This window comes from Scyliorhinus torazame, chromosome 9, assembly GCF_047496885.1.
Source record: "Scyliorhinus torazame isolate Kashiwa2021f chromosome 9, sScyTor2.1, whole genome shotgun sequence".
NCBI lineage: Eukaryota > Metazoa > Chordata > Chondrichthyes > Carcharhiniformes > Scyliorhinidae > Scyliorhinus > Scyliorhinus torazame.
The window spans coordinates 182,171,438-182,189,193 of NC_092715.1; the positions used below are offsets into that span (position 1 = coordinate 182,171,438).

A 17,756-nucleotide genomic window follows, 5' to 3' on the forward strand; every position below is an offset into this window, starting at 1 on the left:
CAGCAGCCCCCGCCCCACCCCACCCCAACACACGCACACAAATCTTTAATTTCTGGAGACTCCATACCAATCCTGGAGGGTTGGCAACCCTACTGCTATACCTAACCTGGAAGCGCTTGCTGCTGACAAACGGACGCTCAAAACCAAAATAGTGTCCCATTCTCCATTGCTAATAACCCTCATACTGATGAGAACAAAATTCACAAAAACTGTCACCCAAAATATCGTACAAGTCTAAGAATTAAATATATTTATTTTATTTTAATTTTTTTTCAGTGTACCCAATTAATTTTTTCCCAATTAGGGGGCAATGTAGCTGGTTCAATCCACCTACCTTGCACATCTTTGGGTTGTGGGGGCGAAACCCATGCAAACACGGGGAGAATGTGCAAACTCCACACAGTGACCCAGAGCCGGGATCGAACCTGGGACCTCGGCGCCGTGAGGCTGCTAAGAATTAAATTTATGCCACTCAAACAGCAGGTAATAGACTAGAATCCAAGGGTTTCTGCTCGTTTCTCAGGTAAATTCACCAGCTTATATGCAGAAAATAAATACAATGGTACATGTTCTCTATCGATAGGGATAATGAAAAAATGCTTTGGTGTACGTCTCACTCCTTCTGTTGGAGATTCAGTAAGGTTCGATTAACTGTGGTGCTGAGAGTAAATTCAACGCAGATCATTCCTTCCCCAGCAGCTGGTGAAGGACATATGCTAATTAATAGATTTCCAGGAGAGAGAATCGAAAGAACAAAAAATGAAAAATCACATCTTCCAATACATAAACAGTGGGCTCCACTTTGACTATATTTTTGTCTTTCACATTTCTATTCAAATTTCAGCTGGACTCTCCTCGATTCATTACAGTTGTAGAAAATTGTTCTTCTAGAATATCTTTATCCAGGTTTCTGCCTGTGGGGAGGGAGAGGAAACAAAAGCCAGAATACAAATCATCATTTATTAATTGCCAGATGTGAACCACATATCAGTTAAAGCAAAAACAAATTTCACTAACAGGAGGAATACTGAGAGGATACAAATATTTAGTAATATCAAGACCATACGTAATCAATGCATTATGTTGCTTATTAATGCAAAATACAGCATTTGCAGTTTAAAATTTCAGGAACCCATACAGAGCAATGCATGACTGGATGTGAGTTATCAAAACTGAACACAAACTCTGCTGGAAGGAGTAGCTGTCCTATTTCTACTTTAAAAATGTTTCTATTTTTAAAGAAGTTTCACAGCACAGGTGGCCATTCGTCCCCTTGTGTCTGCACCAGCTCTCCGAATGGTGCCATTTTCCTATCTTCTCCCTGGAACACTGCACACTGTCCTTTCCAAATAACAGTCTAATTCCCTTTTGAATGCCTTGATCAAAGGTACTTCCTCCACTCTCTCAGGCAGTGCATTCCCGACCTTAACCACCAGCTGTGTGTAAAAGCCTTTTCACACTTCAGGGTTCATACACTGCCTTCAGGTCTCTTGGGCAAACCTGATTTTCATTACACTACTACTGCCTTCAGCTGACTAGGCTCTTATCCTCTGGAGTTTCTTCTCCAAACCTGGTTGCCTTTCTAACTCTCTTTCCTCCTTTGAAATGCTCTTTACAACCTGTCCCTTTGGCCTATCTTAATATCTCCCTATGTGGTTCAGCATTAAATTTGGTTTAATAAGGGAAGCACCTTGGGATATATTATGTTAAAGGTTTTATATAAATACAAGTTGTTGCATCAACTGATCCATCAAATATCCATTAATGTTTATTTCTTATGCATGACTGGAATGACGGGGGGGGGGGGCGACCTGATAAAAGTTAACAAAATTATGAGTGGAATGGATAGAGTGGATAGTCGGAAGCTTTTTCCCCAGAGTGGAAGAGTCAATTACTAGGGGACGTAGGTTTAAGGTGCGAAGGGCAAAGTTTAGAGGAGATGTGCGAGGCAGGTATTTTTACACAGATGGTGGCGAGTGCCTGGAACGCGTTGCCGGGGGAGGTGGTAGAAGCAGATACGATAGTAACTTTTAAGAGGCATCTTGACAAATACATGAATAGGATGGAAATAGAGGGATATGGACCCTGAAAGTGCTGAAGGTTCTCGTTTAGGTTGCCATCATGATTGGTACAGGCTTGAAGGGTTTAAGAACCTGTTTGTCTGCTGTGCTGTTCTTTGCTTATGACACATATTGCTTTTCTTTGGCAACATTAAATGGATGATAGGCTAGGTAGTTAACTGACCAATAGCAACTTGCATTTATATAACACCTTCAGAGTAGAAAAAGCCCCAGTACAGTTATCAGTCAAAATTGAATAACAGCAAAGAGAATGAGAAGTTAGGAGGCACGATGTCAGAGGGATTTAGAACAAAGCTTCCAGAGCATGGGCCTTATGCAGCTGAAGCCATGATTGCCAATGGTGAAGCCTAAATGGGTTATTGCGCAAAAGGCTGAACTTAAAGGAGCAGAGGAGTTCTGGACTGAGTGGGTGAAAGCAAAGAGGGAGGTTAAGGAGGTTGAGGCAATGGAGTCAAACGGAAAGATGAGTTTTAAATTTGAGGCTTTTGAGGGTTAGGAACCAACAATACAGTCAGAAAGGACAGCAGTGATGGCAGGGTATAACACGGCGCAGGATAGGATAAAGACAGAAGAGTTTAAAACTAAACATACCTGGGAAGGTAACTAAATGTATTTTGATTACTGTATAAACTTTTTTTTTTTTAAACCAAATGTAAAATCTGTTTGGAACTGAACAATTTGGGTGACCGTTATAACCACAGACAATTCCTATGCCTTATAGAAGTTATTTTTAAAATTTAGAGTACCCACCTTCATTTTTTCCAAATAAGGGGTAATTTAGCATGGCCAATCCACCTACCCTGCACATTTTTGGGTTGTGGGGGGCGAAACCCACGCAAACACAGGGGGAATGTGCAAACTCCACACGGACAGTGACCCAGAGCCGGGATCGAACCTGGGTCCTCGGTGCCGTGAGGCAGCAGTGCTAACTCTGCTCCACCGTGCTGCCCATGCCTAATAGAAGTTAAACCTACCCAAAACATCAAAAGAAAAATAAAAGGCATATGGGATGCCACTTTTGTTGGTTACCTATAAACACAAATCTGTTGATTCTTTCACTGTCTGCATCCCAGTTCACAGAAGTTTCTTCCAGGTCATAAAGCTCGTACACTCCCTGGACAATCACCTGCTGTGGCTTTTCCCGTATTGAGACAAGGGCCTGCCAAATAATAAGAGAGGCAACTATAAACCTGATGGTTTGAAGCTGAAATTCAAAATCACACTTTATAGAATTACATTCTATTGTGCTAAAGAAACATGTTTATTAACAAATCTAAAACTAATCCAAATGGACGGAAGTACAAAACCAGGTACAAACTGTTATACAGCATCAAGATTGGACATTTTGCTATCATGTTGAACTTGATTTCAATAAAGTGTTTATAGAAATTGATTAAAATACATTGGGCAAATTTTCTGGAGGGCAGAATGTTGGATAAAGGGGCTTAAGCAGAGGCAGAAAGTTTAGAAACATCAGGTCCCTGACCACAGAAGAAGCCAAAAGAAATTCCCATCGGTGTAAACGGCAGTTCCAACCGTCTTAGAGAAAGCCCTGACGCCACATGGGACAAAAATCTAACAAGATAAAGTTCCCTTACCAGGGTTACTGTGGCTCCCACCTCCTCAACACTCAGCTATCTGAATGCGAGAAAGAAACTGGTGTGCAGCTCCTTGGAGGTCTGCCCAGGAGGTGGGGCGTAAGTAGGAAACAACTGGGACCAACAGCCTGGAAGATGACCAACAGAAGCAGGGAGGCTAGCCTTCTTACATCAGGGCAGCTTGTTCCCAATCCCTCAGCAATTTCTCAAGTTGTGCCTATGTAGGTTTAGTTTATCTTGTCCTGACCCCGGATTCTCTGCTGGCCTCAAGAGCAGAAGTCAGAGTAGCAAGAACAGCAGAATTCCCACTCTACTGCACTCAGTGTTGAGGTGGGTCTAAGAATTTATGGCTACAATATTTCATATTCTTATAAATAGACATCTTAAAATAAATGAATATAAATTTTGATAATCTAGAGACATCACGCTGGCCCTAAACTACACAAACTATCAAACTCAGACTGAAACCTCACTGCAACAAACTGTTATAATCCACCCCAATGTTCATGTAACCTCCACAGTTTAGAAGACGACAGCTAAATCCGTAAGCAAAATCTATAGTTTCTCCATGATGTGTAAAAATACTAACCATGATTAGGCAAGGTCGATGAGATGGATTTTATAAGGAGAAAGATGTGACCTGCAAGTACTGACTGTCCAATGAGCCTGTCAGTAAGAACCAGTTTTCTGGAATGCGTAATTACATATGGAAGTGAGCATTCCAGCTGTTTCTAAACACAGGAATAGACAAATCACAGAATCCCTACAGTGCAGAAGGAGGCCATTCGGCCTATTGAGTTTGCACCGACCCTCTGAAAGAGTACTCTACCTAGGCCCAATCCCCTCCCCTTAACCCCACCTAGGGGCAATTTAGCATAGCCAATCCACCTAATCTCCACAAGTTTGAACAGGAGGAAACCCACACAGGCACGGTAAGAATGTGCAAACTCCACACAGCACCCGAGATCAGAATCGAACCAGGGTCTCTAGTGCTGTGAGTCAGCAGTGCTAACCACTGTGCCACCCCACCATCCTTAACCGAAGTGAATTACTGAGGATGTGAAAAAGCCACATAATTTTCAGCATCTTTAACTAAAATTACATTGACAATGATCATGAGAAAATGCAAGCCATTTTGCAAAGAAAACAGGTTGTTAAAATGTTTGTTTGGAAATTGCTAAGTTTTGAAATTCTATGTAACATAACAGCTGTTAAAACAAAATTAACATGACATGATCCACACCATTTCGATAAATTTAGATTAAAGTGCATTTTTGCAGAGGATCAGTGGTAGAGAATCTATGCAGTATTTAACCTAACAGTATTCATCATCAGGATCCTTAGTATCTCACACAAAGGCATTTTTTGCACGCAAGTTTTGAGAGATAGTGCAAGTAACATGCGCCACCAAGCGGACATCACAATTAAACCTGAGCCTTTAGCATATCCAAACATATGATTTCCAAGAGGAGTCACTTGATAGTAAGTGGAGACCAGAGTTCCTGACTATTTTTTGGCATTTGAGCCAAGATGGAGAAATGCTGACTGCAGTATCCCAACAGAGATCAGTTAGTTAAGTGCAGATAAGGAATCAAATTTAGAAACATGCTGGTTCATATGGCTCTGTACGAAACCTGATGGCCCCATCACTCACAAAGCAAACCAGAAAGCCCCACCAGAACTGATTTTTCGATAAAAAAATAACACGTAAAAAAATTATGATGAACTTTCTTTCCTTTCACAGAGTCATTTCATTTCATTTTTATTTTGCTTTTACATCTTTTTCTTTGAAGAGTGGATACTGTTTGATTTTTAAAAGCAATGCTGATTCCCTTATTAATAACATAATTGAAAGCAACATGACAAAATGATACGAAAACGTACCATCCCTGAGCATAGTCCTTCCTCAAATTAGGTCAGATCAGCGAACAGTAAACTAATAATTACCTTTAGCCGTATGATATCCATTGGAATGCCTGACTTATTCTTCAAATTTTTTTCCCATAACAGATTCTAAAAGAAGTAAAACTTGCATTTACATGACATTTATCACTTCCAAAGTGCTGAAAATAGAAGGCCTTATTTTTGATGTGCAATTTCTATTGGTTATATAGGCAAACACAATGACCATTTTACACACACTGAATGCAATCATTTAAAAACATTTTTTTTTTTTTTTTTAAAGAGTATCCAATTCATTTTTCCAATTAAGGGGCAATTTAGTGTGGCCAATCTACCTATCCTGCACATCTTTGGGTTGTGGGGGCAAAACCCACGCAAACACAGGCAGAATGTGTAAACTCCACACGGACAGTGACCCAGAGCCGGGATCGAACCTGGGACCTCGGCGCCACGAGGCAGCAATGCTAACCACTGCGCCACGTGCTGCTCCACTGAATGCAATATTAGCAAAAGGATCAGTAGCCAGTTCATCTATCCTTAAGTGTTGCTGGTAGAGGACAAACATTGGCCAAAATTTTGGAAACCTTTTTGTTTTCGTTTGGAACAGTACCAGGGGATCTCGAATGTCAATCCAAACCATCAAAATAGGAACCGAAGACCCAGATTCAGCATCTAATCTGAAAGATAGTACCTCTGACAATGGAGCACATCGGTTGGGTCCGAGGCTTAAATTATGTGCTGAGATGCTAAAAAGGGGTTTGAACCCACAACATTTTAATCTAGATGAGACTGTGGTCAACTGAATTAGATGGCACCTATTTCTTTCTTTTTAATTTAGAGTACCCAAATCATTTTTCCAATTAAGGAGCAATTTAGCAAGGCCAATGCACCAACCTACACATCTTTTGCAACCTTACATTGACCCTTACCGACTGCTTTTACAAGATGAAGTAATTTGACTAAATAGCAGCAGACGGAATTTGGATTTGTAAAAAATAGGCAAACACGGGGAGAATGTGCAAACTCCCCACGGACAGTGGCCCAGGGTCGGGATCGAACATGGGACCTCGGTGCCGTTAAGCAGCAGGGCTAACCCACTGCGCCACCGTGCTGCCCCTATTTACTTCTTTACTTTACTGGAAGCCTATAAAAAATACGGATTGTTGATTTTTTAAAAATTGAATTTAGAATACCCAATTATTGTTTCTCCAATTAAGGGGCAATTTAGCGTGGCCAATCCACCTTATCTGCACATCTTTGGGTTGTGTAACTTCCGGTGGCGTCCGTGAGCGGAGCAGTCGTAGCAAAAAGGCTCCCGCAGTTCCACGAAGTCGGGGCTTTTTCAGGGGGCCTCTGGATTAAATTTTTTTTTAAAATGTTTCCCGCGAAATTGGGAGCTGGGGAACTGAGCCCTCGGGAGAGGAGCGACCCCCCCCCCCCCCCCCCGGTAACCGATCGGATCCTGGCCCTGGAGAGGGAGGTGGCAAGACTGGGCACAACACAGGGGTGCCTGAAGGGCAGAGTGGACGACCAGGAAAACCGCTCGAGGAGGCAAAATGTCAGGATATTGGGCTTACCAGAGGGGATCGAGTGTAGAAACCCCACGGCATACGTGGCCGATATGCTGAGCAACTTAGTGGGGAAGAAAACCTTTCCCAGCCCACCAGAAATGGACAGAGCACACCGGTCGCTGTGCCCGAAGCCCAAAGCAGGAGAACACCAAAGAGCAGTTATCGCTAAACTGCACCGGTACCAAGATAGGGAAACAATCCTACGCTGGGCCAGGAAAAACAGAACCTGCAAATGGGAAGGACATGCCATTAGAATTTACGAGGACATTGGGGCAGACCTAGCCAGGAGTCGGGCCGAGTTTAATAGAGCGAAAGCAACTCTTCACAAGAGTGATGTGCATTTTGGTATGCTGTACCCAGCGAAACACTGGGTCACATACCAAGAAAGAGAATACCCCCCGAACAGGGGGGAAGGCGCCAGGCTGGAGGTGGGGGGGACCACTCAACAGAGACGGGAGAGCAAACTGGGATAGGGACAGGGAAAAGAGGGACAAAGGAGGGGTACAAGGGAGAGGGGCGAAAGGGGAGAGACCGGGAGGGGGGGAACGGGGACACAGGGAGGGAGAGACCGGGGAGGGGCGACACAGGGAAGGAGGGACAAATAAGGCTAGAAAAGGAATAGGGTTACAAAGTGCCACAACCAAGGACTCGAAACAAGGAATCGCTGCAAGCACCCACCCAGTACGGTCTCTGGGCGAAGGGAGACCCCAGAGTGCAGGGTACCACCCGCATGGAGGACGCACAGTGGGCGGCCATGTCGGGTGCCCCCGGGACAAAGGGAAAGAAACCCTGGAGCGCAGGGACCCGACCGCATGGAGAGAGCAGTGACAGCGGCCATCCTGGACAGCCCCCTAACAAAGGGAAACCCCGGAGGGCAGGGGCGCGTCCACCAGGTAAGTATGGTTAATCCCACAGGAGCGAGGGGGCAGAAGGTCCCCACCAGGATAGTCACCTGGAACGTAAGGGGACTCAACGGCTCAGTGAAGAGATCCAGAATCCTCATCCACCTAAGAAATATGAGGGCCAACATAGTCTTCCTCCAAGAGACACACCTGAGAGAGCAGGACCGACTGCGGGTAAGAAAGGGCTGGATGGGACAAACCTACCATTCCAGCTATGGAACAAGGGCCAGGGGGGTGGCGATATTGATCGGCAAGAGGATGATGTTTAGGGTGACAAAGACGGTTACGGACCCAGGGGGACGGTATGTCATGGTCAGCGGGGCCCTGGATGGGGTACCGGTAGTACTAGTTAACGTGTACGCACCCAACTGGGACGACACGAGCTTCATCAAGAAGACCATGGCAGAAATCCTTGACATAGCGACGCATCGACTGATCATGGGGGGGGGGGGGGGGGGGAAACACTTCAACTGTGTATAGAACCCAAAGACAGACAGATCAAACCCCAAAACGGGGAAAACCTCAAGCATGGCAAGGGAACTCAGTCACTTTATGGAGCAGATGGGAGCGGTGGACCCCTGGAGGTTCACCCACCCGGGGAGAAGGAATTCTCCTTCTTCTCCCCAGTACACAACGTATACACCAGAATTGACTTCTTTGTGGTAGGGATAACGGTGCTTCCGGGGATAGACAAGGTGGAATACTCCGCAATTGTGATAATAGACCATGCTCCACACTACATGGACGTGAGGCTGGAGGCGGGCAGGGCCCAACGCCCCACATGGAGGTTGGACGTCGCCCTATTAGCGGACAAGGCCTTCAACGAAATGTTGACACGGGCCATTGCAGAGTACACAGAGAACAACCAGAATGGGGAGGTGGTCACCCTCCACGTTCTGGGAAGCACTGAAGGCTGTACTAAGAGGGGAAATCATCGCTTTCAAAGCGCGAAGAGATAGGGAGGAAAGGGTGGCTAGGCAGCAGCTGGTCGACTCCATACTGGAGGTAGACCGTAAATCCTCCGAGGCCCCGACCGTAGAGCTCCTGGCAGAGAGGAAGGAGCTACAAAGGAATTTTGATCTGCTCTCCACCAGGAAAGCAGTGCACCAACTCCGCTAGGCACGTGGGACCCTATACGAACACAGAGACAAAGCCAGCCGCCTGTTAGCACACCAGCTGAGAAAGCAGGCAGCCACCAGAGAAATTGCACAAATCAGGGATACCAGAGGCACATTAGAAACAGAACCAGAAAAGATCAACAAAACCTTCAAGGCCTTCTACCAAGGGCTGTACACCTCAGAGCCCCCAAAGGGGGAGGCTGGGATGAAACGGTTCCTTGATCGACTGGACATTCCAGTCGTGGGGAGGGCAACAACCGGGGCTTGGAAGCACCACTAGCACTGGGAGAGATCATGGACAGCATTAGCTCCATGCAGGCGGGGAAGGCGCCGGGACCCGACGGGTTCCCGGCGGACTTCTACAAAATATTTCCGACAGCAGTGGCCCCGCACCTGCGGGAGATGTTCACAGACTCGCTAGCGAGGGGCACACTGCCGCCCACGCTAGCACAGACCTCAATCTCACTGATACCTAAGAAAGACAAAGACTCAACGGAATGTGGGTCATACAGACCCATCTCACTGCTGAATGCAGACGCCAAGATACTGGCCAAAATCCTAGCCAAAAGGTTAGATGACTGTGTACCTGAGGTGGTCGCAGAGGACCAGACAGGTTTTGTCAAAGGTAGACAGCTTACCTCGAACATCAGGCGCCTGCTGAACGTGATAATGACCCCCTCCGGGAGAGAACACCAGAGGTGATCGTCTCCCTAGATGCAGAAAAGGCCTTCGACAGAGTTGAATGGAAATACCTAATCGAGGTACTGGAGCGGTTCGGGCTTGAAACAGGGTTCACCTCCTAGCTAAAGCTCCTATACAACGCTCCCATGGCAAGCGTACGGATACTTCCAGCTGCACAGGGGCACCAGACAAGGATGCCCACTGTCCCCGCTGCTGTTCGCTCTAGCGATCGAGCCACTAGCAATCGCGCTCAGAGCAGCAAAAAGCTGGAGGGGGATCCGAAAGGGAGGCAGAGAGCACAGAGTCTCACTCTATGCAGATGATCTGCTCCTCTACATTTTGGATCCACAGAGCAGCATGGACGGAATCATCGCGCTCCTGAAAGAGTTTGGCGCCTTCTCGGGCTACAAACTCAACATGAGCAAAAGCGAGATCTTCCCGGTACACCCACAGGTAGGTGGGGCAGCCCTAATGGGACTGCCGCTTAAACAAGCCCAACACAAATTCCGCTACCTGGGGATCCAAATAGCCCACGACTGGAAAGGGATCCACAAATGGAACCTCACCAGTCTGACAGAGGAAGTAAAAAAGGACCTGCAAAGATGGAACAGACTCCACTGTCCCTCGCAGGGAGAGTCCAGACGATCTAAATGAACGTGCTGCCCAGATACCTCTTCCTATTCAGATCCATCCCAATCTACATCCCCAAGGCCTTTTTCAAAGCACTAGACAAACTAATCATGGCATTCGTATGGGGGGCAGGGGGAGGAGGGGGGGGGGGGGGGATGCTCGGATCCCAAAGAAGGTCTTACAAAAAACAAAATCCAGAAGGGGGCTTGCCCTCCCAAACCTACATTATTACCACTGGGCGGCGACGACCGAACGAATAAGAGGATGGATCAAGGAGCCAGAAGCCGAATGGGTGCGCGCGGAAGAGGCCTCCTGCAAGGGGACCTCCCTCCGGGCCCTCGCCACAGTGGCGCTCCCATCCCCACCCAAAAAACACTCCAGCAGCCCAGTGGTAATAGCCACCCCTCTAGTCCTGGAACCAACTACGGCAACAATTTGGCCTGACCAGAATGTCGGATAAAGCTCCCATCTGCAACAACCATAGGTTCACGCCAGCGCTGACTGACGCCACCTTCAAAAGGTGGGGACAGGACAGAAGGACACTGACAGTCAGGGACCTATACATGGACGGCAGGATCGCAACACTGGGTGAACTGACAGAGAAATTCCAGCTAGCCAGGCGCAACGAGCTAAGGTACCTGCAACAAAAAAACTTCCTACGAAAGGAGGCAGTGACATATCCACAACCACCACGACAGACACTACTGGAAGAGTTACTGGACGCAAGCATACTAGATAAAGGAAACTGTAGTGACATGTATGACCGACTGGTAGAAGGGGCCGACAGTGTACTAGACGCAACAAGAATGAAGTGGGAAGAGGACCCGGGGATCGAAATAGGGTGGAGGCTCTGGAGCGAAGCACTGCATAGGGTCAACTCCACCTCCACGTGCGCAAGGCTCAGCCTGACGCAACTAAAAGTGGTACATAGAGCCCACTTAACAAGAACCCGTATGAGTATGTTCTTCCCGGAGATGGAGGACAGATGTGAGCGGTGCCAAGGAGGCCCAGCCAACCACGCCCAGATGTTCTGGTCCTGCCCCAGACGTGTGAAGTACTGGACAGCCTTCTTCGAGGCAATGTCCAAGGTGGTGGGGGTGAGGGTGGAGCCATGCCCGAAAGTGGCGGTCTTCGGGGTTTCAGACCAGCCAGATCTATTCCTGGGGAGGAGGGCGGATGCCCTTGCCTTTGCCTCCCTGATCGCCCGCCGTAGAATCCTGTTCGGCTGGCGGTTAGCAGCACCACCCAAAGCTGCAGACTGGCTGTCCGACCTCTCAGAATCTCTCCAAATGGAGAAAATGAAATTCGCCATCCGAGGGTCAGACAACGGCTTCCAAAGAACGTGGGAGCCATTCACCCAATTGTTTCGGGACCTGTTTGTGGCCAACAAACAAGCAGAAGAATAGCCAGGTAGCCAAGAAACAGGGGAGAGTAGCCAAAGCATGAGAGGGAGAGATAGACCGGGGGAGGGGGGGGGGGGGGGAACAGCTAAATCTACGAGGAAGGAAAGGCGAACCACAGGGAGGTGGGGGGCAGGAGCGGGGTGAGGGGGGGTAGAGGGAAGAGACAGGGAACAATAGAGAAGAGCCAGGGAGGGGGAGGGGGGAGGCCGGGAAACGTTAACAAACATAACGTCCACAGGAACAGAGAAAACGGGGAAGACGGGAGGGCCGCAGAAGCGGAAGTGCGCAGAAACGGAACAAGACGACAACGGCAGCGAACTCCGTCTGGGAGAAGCAAGGGACGACAACACCACGAACAGATGCCTACTTATGTGTGTAAATAATTTTACAAATTGTACAGAGCTGCTGCTGTTGAGGGGGGGCATAATACCGTCTGAAGGCTTCTCAGGGAAAATTAAAACGTCAGCAGCAGCAGCAACCCATAGGGGAGTGGGGGGGGGAGTGCTCCGTTGGGAGGGTGTGGGAAGACTGAGGCGCGTAGGGTCACGTCTAGTCAATTGCTGTTGCATATTCTCTTTTTGTACTATGTTAATGTTCACTATTTTGCTGTGTGAGGATTATTACTATTTATTATGAAAAGCTTTGCAAAACTTTAATAAAAAAATATTTTTTTTAAATAAAATCTTTGGGTTGTGGAGGTGAAACCCTCTCACCTAACCCCTGACCCGGCAAAAGACAATGCTCCAGTGCAATTAGTATATATGCCTTTTAGAATCCCTACAGTGCAGAAGGAGGTCATTCAGCCCATCCAGTCTGCACTGACCCTCCGAAAGAGCACCCCACTGAGGCCCATGCCCCAGCCCGAACCATTGGGCACGAAAAGGAAATTTATCACAGCAAATCCATCTAACCTGCACATCTTTTGATTATGGGAGGAAACCAGAGCACCAGAGGAAACCCACGCGGACACGGGGAGAAAATACAAACGCCACACACACAGTCACCCGAGGTCAGAATCGAATCCGGGTCCCTGGCGCTGTGAGGCAGCAGTGTTAACCACTATGTCGCCGTGTTAGGGAACGGGGGGGAAGTGTTGTGTGAAAAATGACAAACTGTTTGTAATTTGCTTATCTCTTTGGATGACTATGTGATTTGTTAATTGTGTTTGGAACAAAATATATTTCGGAATAAAATATATTTTTTTAAAAAGTGTATGTGCCTGTTCCGTACAAGGATCAATGGACTCGAAAAGGCAACTCTGTTTCTCTCTCCACAGATGTTGCCAAACCTGCTGACTTTATCCAGTATTGTCTGTTTTTATTTCACATTTCCAGCATCAGCAGTATTTTGCTTCTATTGGCATAGGTGGCTCACTAATGCAATTTATAGTGACTGACAAAGCTAAGAGGAGTTTTGGATAGATTCCAACTTATGATTTTTATTACACTTCCAGATGTTTCCTGATAGTCAGTCACTGCACATACTGAAGTGAAAGTACCATTGAATTCCTACAGTGCAGAAGGAGGCCATTTGGCCCATAGAGTCTGCACCGATCCTCTCCACCCTATACCTGTAACCTAACCAGCACATCCCTGGACACATTAGGTGGTTAATCCACCTAAACTGTATATCTTTGGACTGACAGGTTCAAGGTGAGAGGGGGCAAGTGTAAGGGAGATGTGCGGGGTACGTTTTTCACGCAGAGAGTAGTCGGTGCCTGGAATGCGCTGCCAGAGGATGTGGTGGAAGCAGGCACATTAACAACATTTAAGAGGCATCTGGATGGGTACATGAAGAGGGAGGAAATAGAGGGATGCAGACCGACTAAGGGCAGAAGGTTTTTTTTAATAGTTAGGGCATCATGATCGACACAGGCTGGGAGGGCCAAAGGGCTTGTTGGTGTGCTGTACCTTTCTTTGTTCTTTGCACCCGGAGGAAACCCACACAGGCAAGGGGATAATGTACAATCTCCGCAGTCACCCAAGGCCAGAATTGAACCTGGTCCCTGGCGCTGTGAGGCAGCAGTGCTAGCCACTGTGCCACCGTGCCGCCCTTGTTTCATTCCATTTTAGTATAATGAAGGTGAAGGAAGGACACTGTAAGCAACTAAACATGTTGCATTGTGTTATTGTACCATACATGCAATACCGTAAACTGGTGAAATGTAGATTCACACCTAAATTACCCACACAATGCATCCCATCTATAATCTATAAACAATGCGAGAGGCACCATCACATCCAAATCTGACAGCACTCTCTTCATCCAGAATTAAATTTACTCATTGGTTTAAATGTTTTTGAAGTCTCTTATTCTTTTGACTTTTAAATTAATCTCGGAAATATTCACAATGCTGACCACCCAATACGCCAGAGCCCACTATGAACAAAACACTTAACAAAACGTACCATTAAAAGCCATGCATTGACATTCTAAGTGATTTACAGTGAGCCCCAAGTATTTTTCTATAAGAAAGTTTATAGTTAGTTTAAAAATATGTTTCAAAAAAAGTATTTAAAAAGTACACCTGAAGGTATATGTTTAAGTCTTCTTCAAGAATGGTGCCAGGAATTTCGAATGTAACTGTAATGATACTCTGCAATAAATAAAAAGAAAAGAAAGTTACATTGAACCCATAAGAGTTGCACACTATGGCCATTGTTTATTAGTCCATCAAAAAGCTGAAATAGGTCTTTGATTTGGAATACTTTTCAGCAAATCATTGTTGTGTTCAATGAAAACCTTCTTGGGAAGTGGTTTCATCTCCATATTTATTTTGATCAGTTGTGTATGTTATACATATTAGACCCTCCCACAAATTGTATTACTCTCTTGTATATCTGTGGACAATTCCATGAAAATATTTTCACCAAGCAAGCTCCAAAGTACAGCATACTGCTCATGATATCAACCCGATTCCAAATGTATTAAAATAAATCCAGCCATTTTCAAGTCCTGCCTTGATGTTTCTTTGCATGCGTTGAAATGTAACACTAGCTAACATCCCTACATTACTGGAGCATTCATATTCTATGGGGAAAAAAATCTTATGGTGGCAAGTCTTCAATTTTATCAAGTGACCTTTGAAATGTCACTGCAGACATCATTCACCTCAACATCCGTGTCTGCAGATCCTCCCAATTGCACTCTACAAACGTAGCCAAAAACCTCTGAATGGATCAACAAAATGGCAATAAGAAAAGATGTGCTGAAAAAAGACTTTGTCAAAGCTTTTTGTCTTGCACTCATCAGGACAATCGCAAGAATACCAATGTTGGGGGAAACAACAACTTTATACTGCATGAGAAGAGGGTGCTGATTGGTTGGCAAGTGGACTCAATTGATAGAGGAGTTACCATGGAGAATAAACCAGTTGACAGTGACTGACAGTTAACTGACAAGCATTGTTTGAAATTGAAACCAGACAGCTTGACTTTGGCTGGTCAAAGCATTGCCCTGTTGAATGAACCAGTGAATAGCTTTCACTTATTCTGTTTATCTGAAAGAGGTGCAATGTGTGCACATGTTCTTTCTGTCCGCAAAGGACAAGTTCTTGAATATTAATATATGTGGCTACCAGTACACACAAATGCACCACACAATGAGCCCACCTCACAGTCTTAAACTGATTGTCAGCATAATTGTTAGCACACTGACTGCAGATTATTTATCAAATGTTGTCCAATTGTGGAATCACATCTAATGTGATTGCCTTTTCACTGTATCCCTGCACATTGTTGCTTTCAAATAATTATTTAATACCCTTTTCAATGCTTCAATTGAACCTGCCTCACCTCCAGGCAGTGCATTCCAGACCTAAACAACTTGCTGTGTGAAAACATTTTTTCCCCATATCACATTTGTGCTTCTTTTGCAAATCTGTGCCCTCTCATTCTTGATCTTTTTACGAGTAGGAACAGTTTCTCTCGGTCTACTCTATCCAGCCCTTTGATTTTGAAAATCATACTCAAATCTCCCTGTAGCCTTCTTTGCTGGAAGGAGAACAGTTCCAATCGCTCCAATATATCCTCATAACTGAAGTTTCTCATCCCTGGAACCATTCTTGGACAATCGCATGCAGGCCGGGTTGGTCTTAAGGCCTCACAGTATCGCACGTGAAAATCAAACAGGTCACTTGGGATCCAGCAAATGCATGCACTAGATCAATTAGACACGCTTTCAAGGATTCAGCATCTTCAGTGGATGGCAGGGCGATCTCTACCTCGGTCTACTGCAAGCATACCCTCACTGGTCAATACACATGTTGGGATACTTTAAGTTCTATGCTCTATAAGATTGACCTTGTCAGCAACCTTGTAAATAGGCTCTGAGCCATTTGCTCACCCTGTAAGCTTGATGCTGAAATAGGGTGTATCAAAGGCACTATGCGGGATAATAACTACCCTGATTGGATCATTTTTCACTCTATATCGTGCACACCCATGAACGGCCTTAGGCTTTCACTTTCGCCCTGAAAAGTACCCAATCTACCTCCGATTACATTGGAAGAAAGGGTAAGATATCTAAAAAAAATTGAGCAACAGGTGAAGCTTGCTGTTTCACGCCACGCCAATGGAGTAGCAACAAGAGTGGTATTCACCACTAACAGGATGCTGCCATCAAGCCAAATACACATTCGGTCTATCACATAAATGAGTAATGTGGTTACCCAACCAGCCTGTGCTTGCAAAACTCAAAACACAGTGTCCAATATTGGATGTGATTGGACAATATTTGCTAAATAATCCTTAGTGTGTTAAGAATTACACTTACAACCAATTTACTATTGCCATTCGGGCCCGCAGTGTGGCACATTTGGGTGTACTGGAAACTACATACATTAATACACAGGGCTTTGTTCACTGCAGACAGAAAGAACACATACATACATTGTGTCTCTTTCAGCTAAACATAATAAGTGATGGCCATTCACTGGTTCATTCAACAGGGCAATACCTTGACCAAATCAACCTACCTGCTTGACAGTTAACTGTCAGTCACCATCAACTGATGTATTCTCCAATCAGATCCACCTGTCAACTAATCATCACCCTCTTCTCATACAGTATATAGTCATTGTTTCCCCTGACATTGGTATTCTTGCAAATGTCTTGATGAGTGCAAGATTAAAGGCTTAAACAGAATGTCCTTTTTTAGCAGTACTCAAGTTCTATACTACTAAATGACTATTTGTCAAATACGGTTTCTTGGGCCTATGTAGGTGTCTGACTCCTCATAATCCTACTTTATCCCACAATCTTGAGAGCACATATTTTACACATCACAACAGTCAACAGCGTATGCCAATGTGCACTGTGTGCACAGTATTTGTGCATTGAAGGATGCATGAGCAATGTCACAAGATCAGTGCTCCCAGTAGCACAAGTGGTTAATATAAACCGACGCATCCGTTTGTGCAAATGCAGTGGTTGCAGCCTGCATGAAACTATCACAGTAGTTATAGTGGCAGCATTATGAAGTTGACAGTTTCAGCAGAAACTTAGGTAAGACTCTGAAGCTATCAATTGTTAATATATATAATGGTACACTTTTTAAGATCACATTGATAACAGTAATAAGTTCCACAATAACCTGTACATCAATGTCACTACATAATAATAATCTTTATTATTGTCACAAGGGGCTGGTTTAGCACAAAGCTAAATAGCTGGCTTTGAAAGCAGACCAAGGCAGGCCAGCAGCACGGTTCAATTCCCGTACCAGCCTCCCCGAACAGGCGCCGGAATGTGGCGACTAGGGGCTTTTCACAGTAACTTCATTTGAAGCCAACTTGTGACAATAAGCGATTTTCATTTCATTATTTATGCTGGAGTGTGGCGACTAGGGGATTTTCACAGTAACTTAATTGC

The 17,756-nt window shown here is 45.5% G+C and overlaps 1 protein-coding gene across 2 annotated transcripts in view; it reads right to left on the reverse strand.

The window, feature by feature from the left end:
* Positions 1-235: 235 nt before the first annotated feature.
* cbwd (COBW domain containing) overlaps positions 236-17,756 on the reverse strand; it is a 92,902-nt gene continuing 75,381 nt past the window's right edge. For both annotated transcript variants that reach the window (XM_072516862.1, XM_072516861.1), the window contains 4 exons: positions 14,414-14,482; positions 5,627-5,692; positions 3,111-3,240; positions 236-914 (listed from right to left, as the gene is read on the reverse strand). In XM_072516862.1, coding sequence (XP_072372963.1) covers positions 841-914; positions 3,111-3,240; positions 5,627-5,692; positions 14,414-14,482 — 339 coding nt within the window. In that variant the 3' untranslated portion in view covers positions 236-840. The remainder of the gene's footprint in view (positions 915-3,110; positions 3,241-5,626; positions 5,693-14,413; positions 14,483-17,756) is intronic.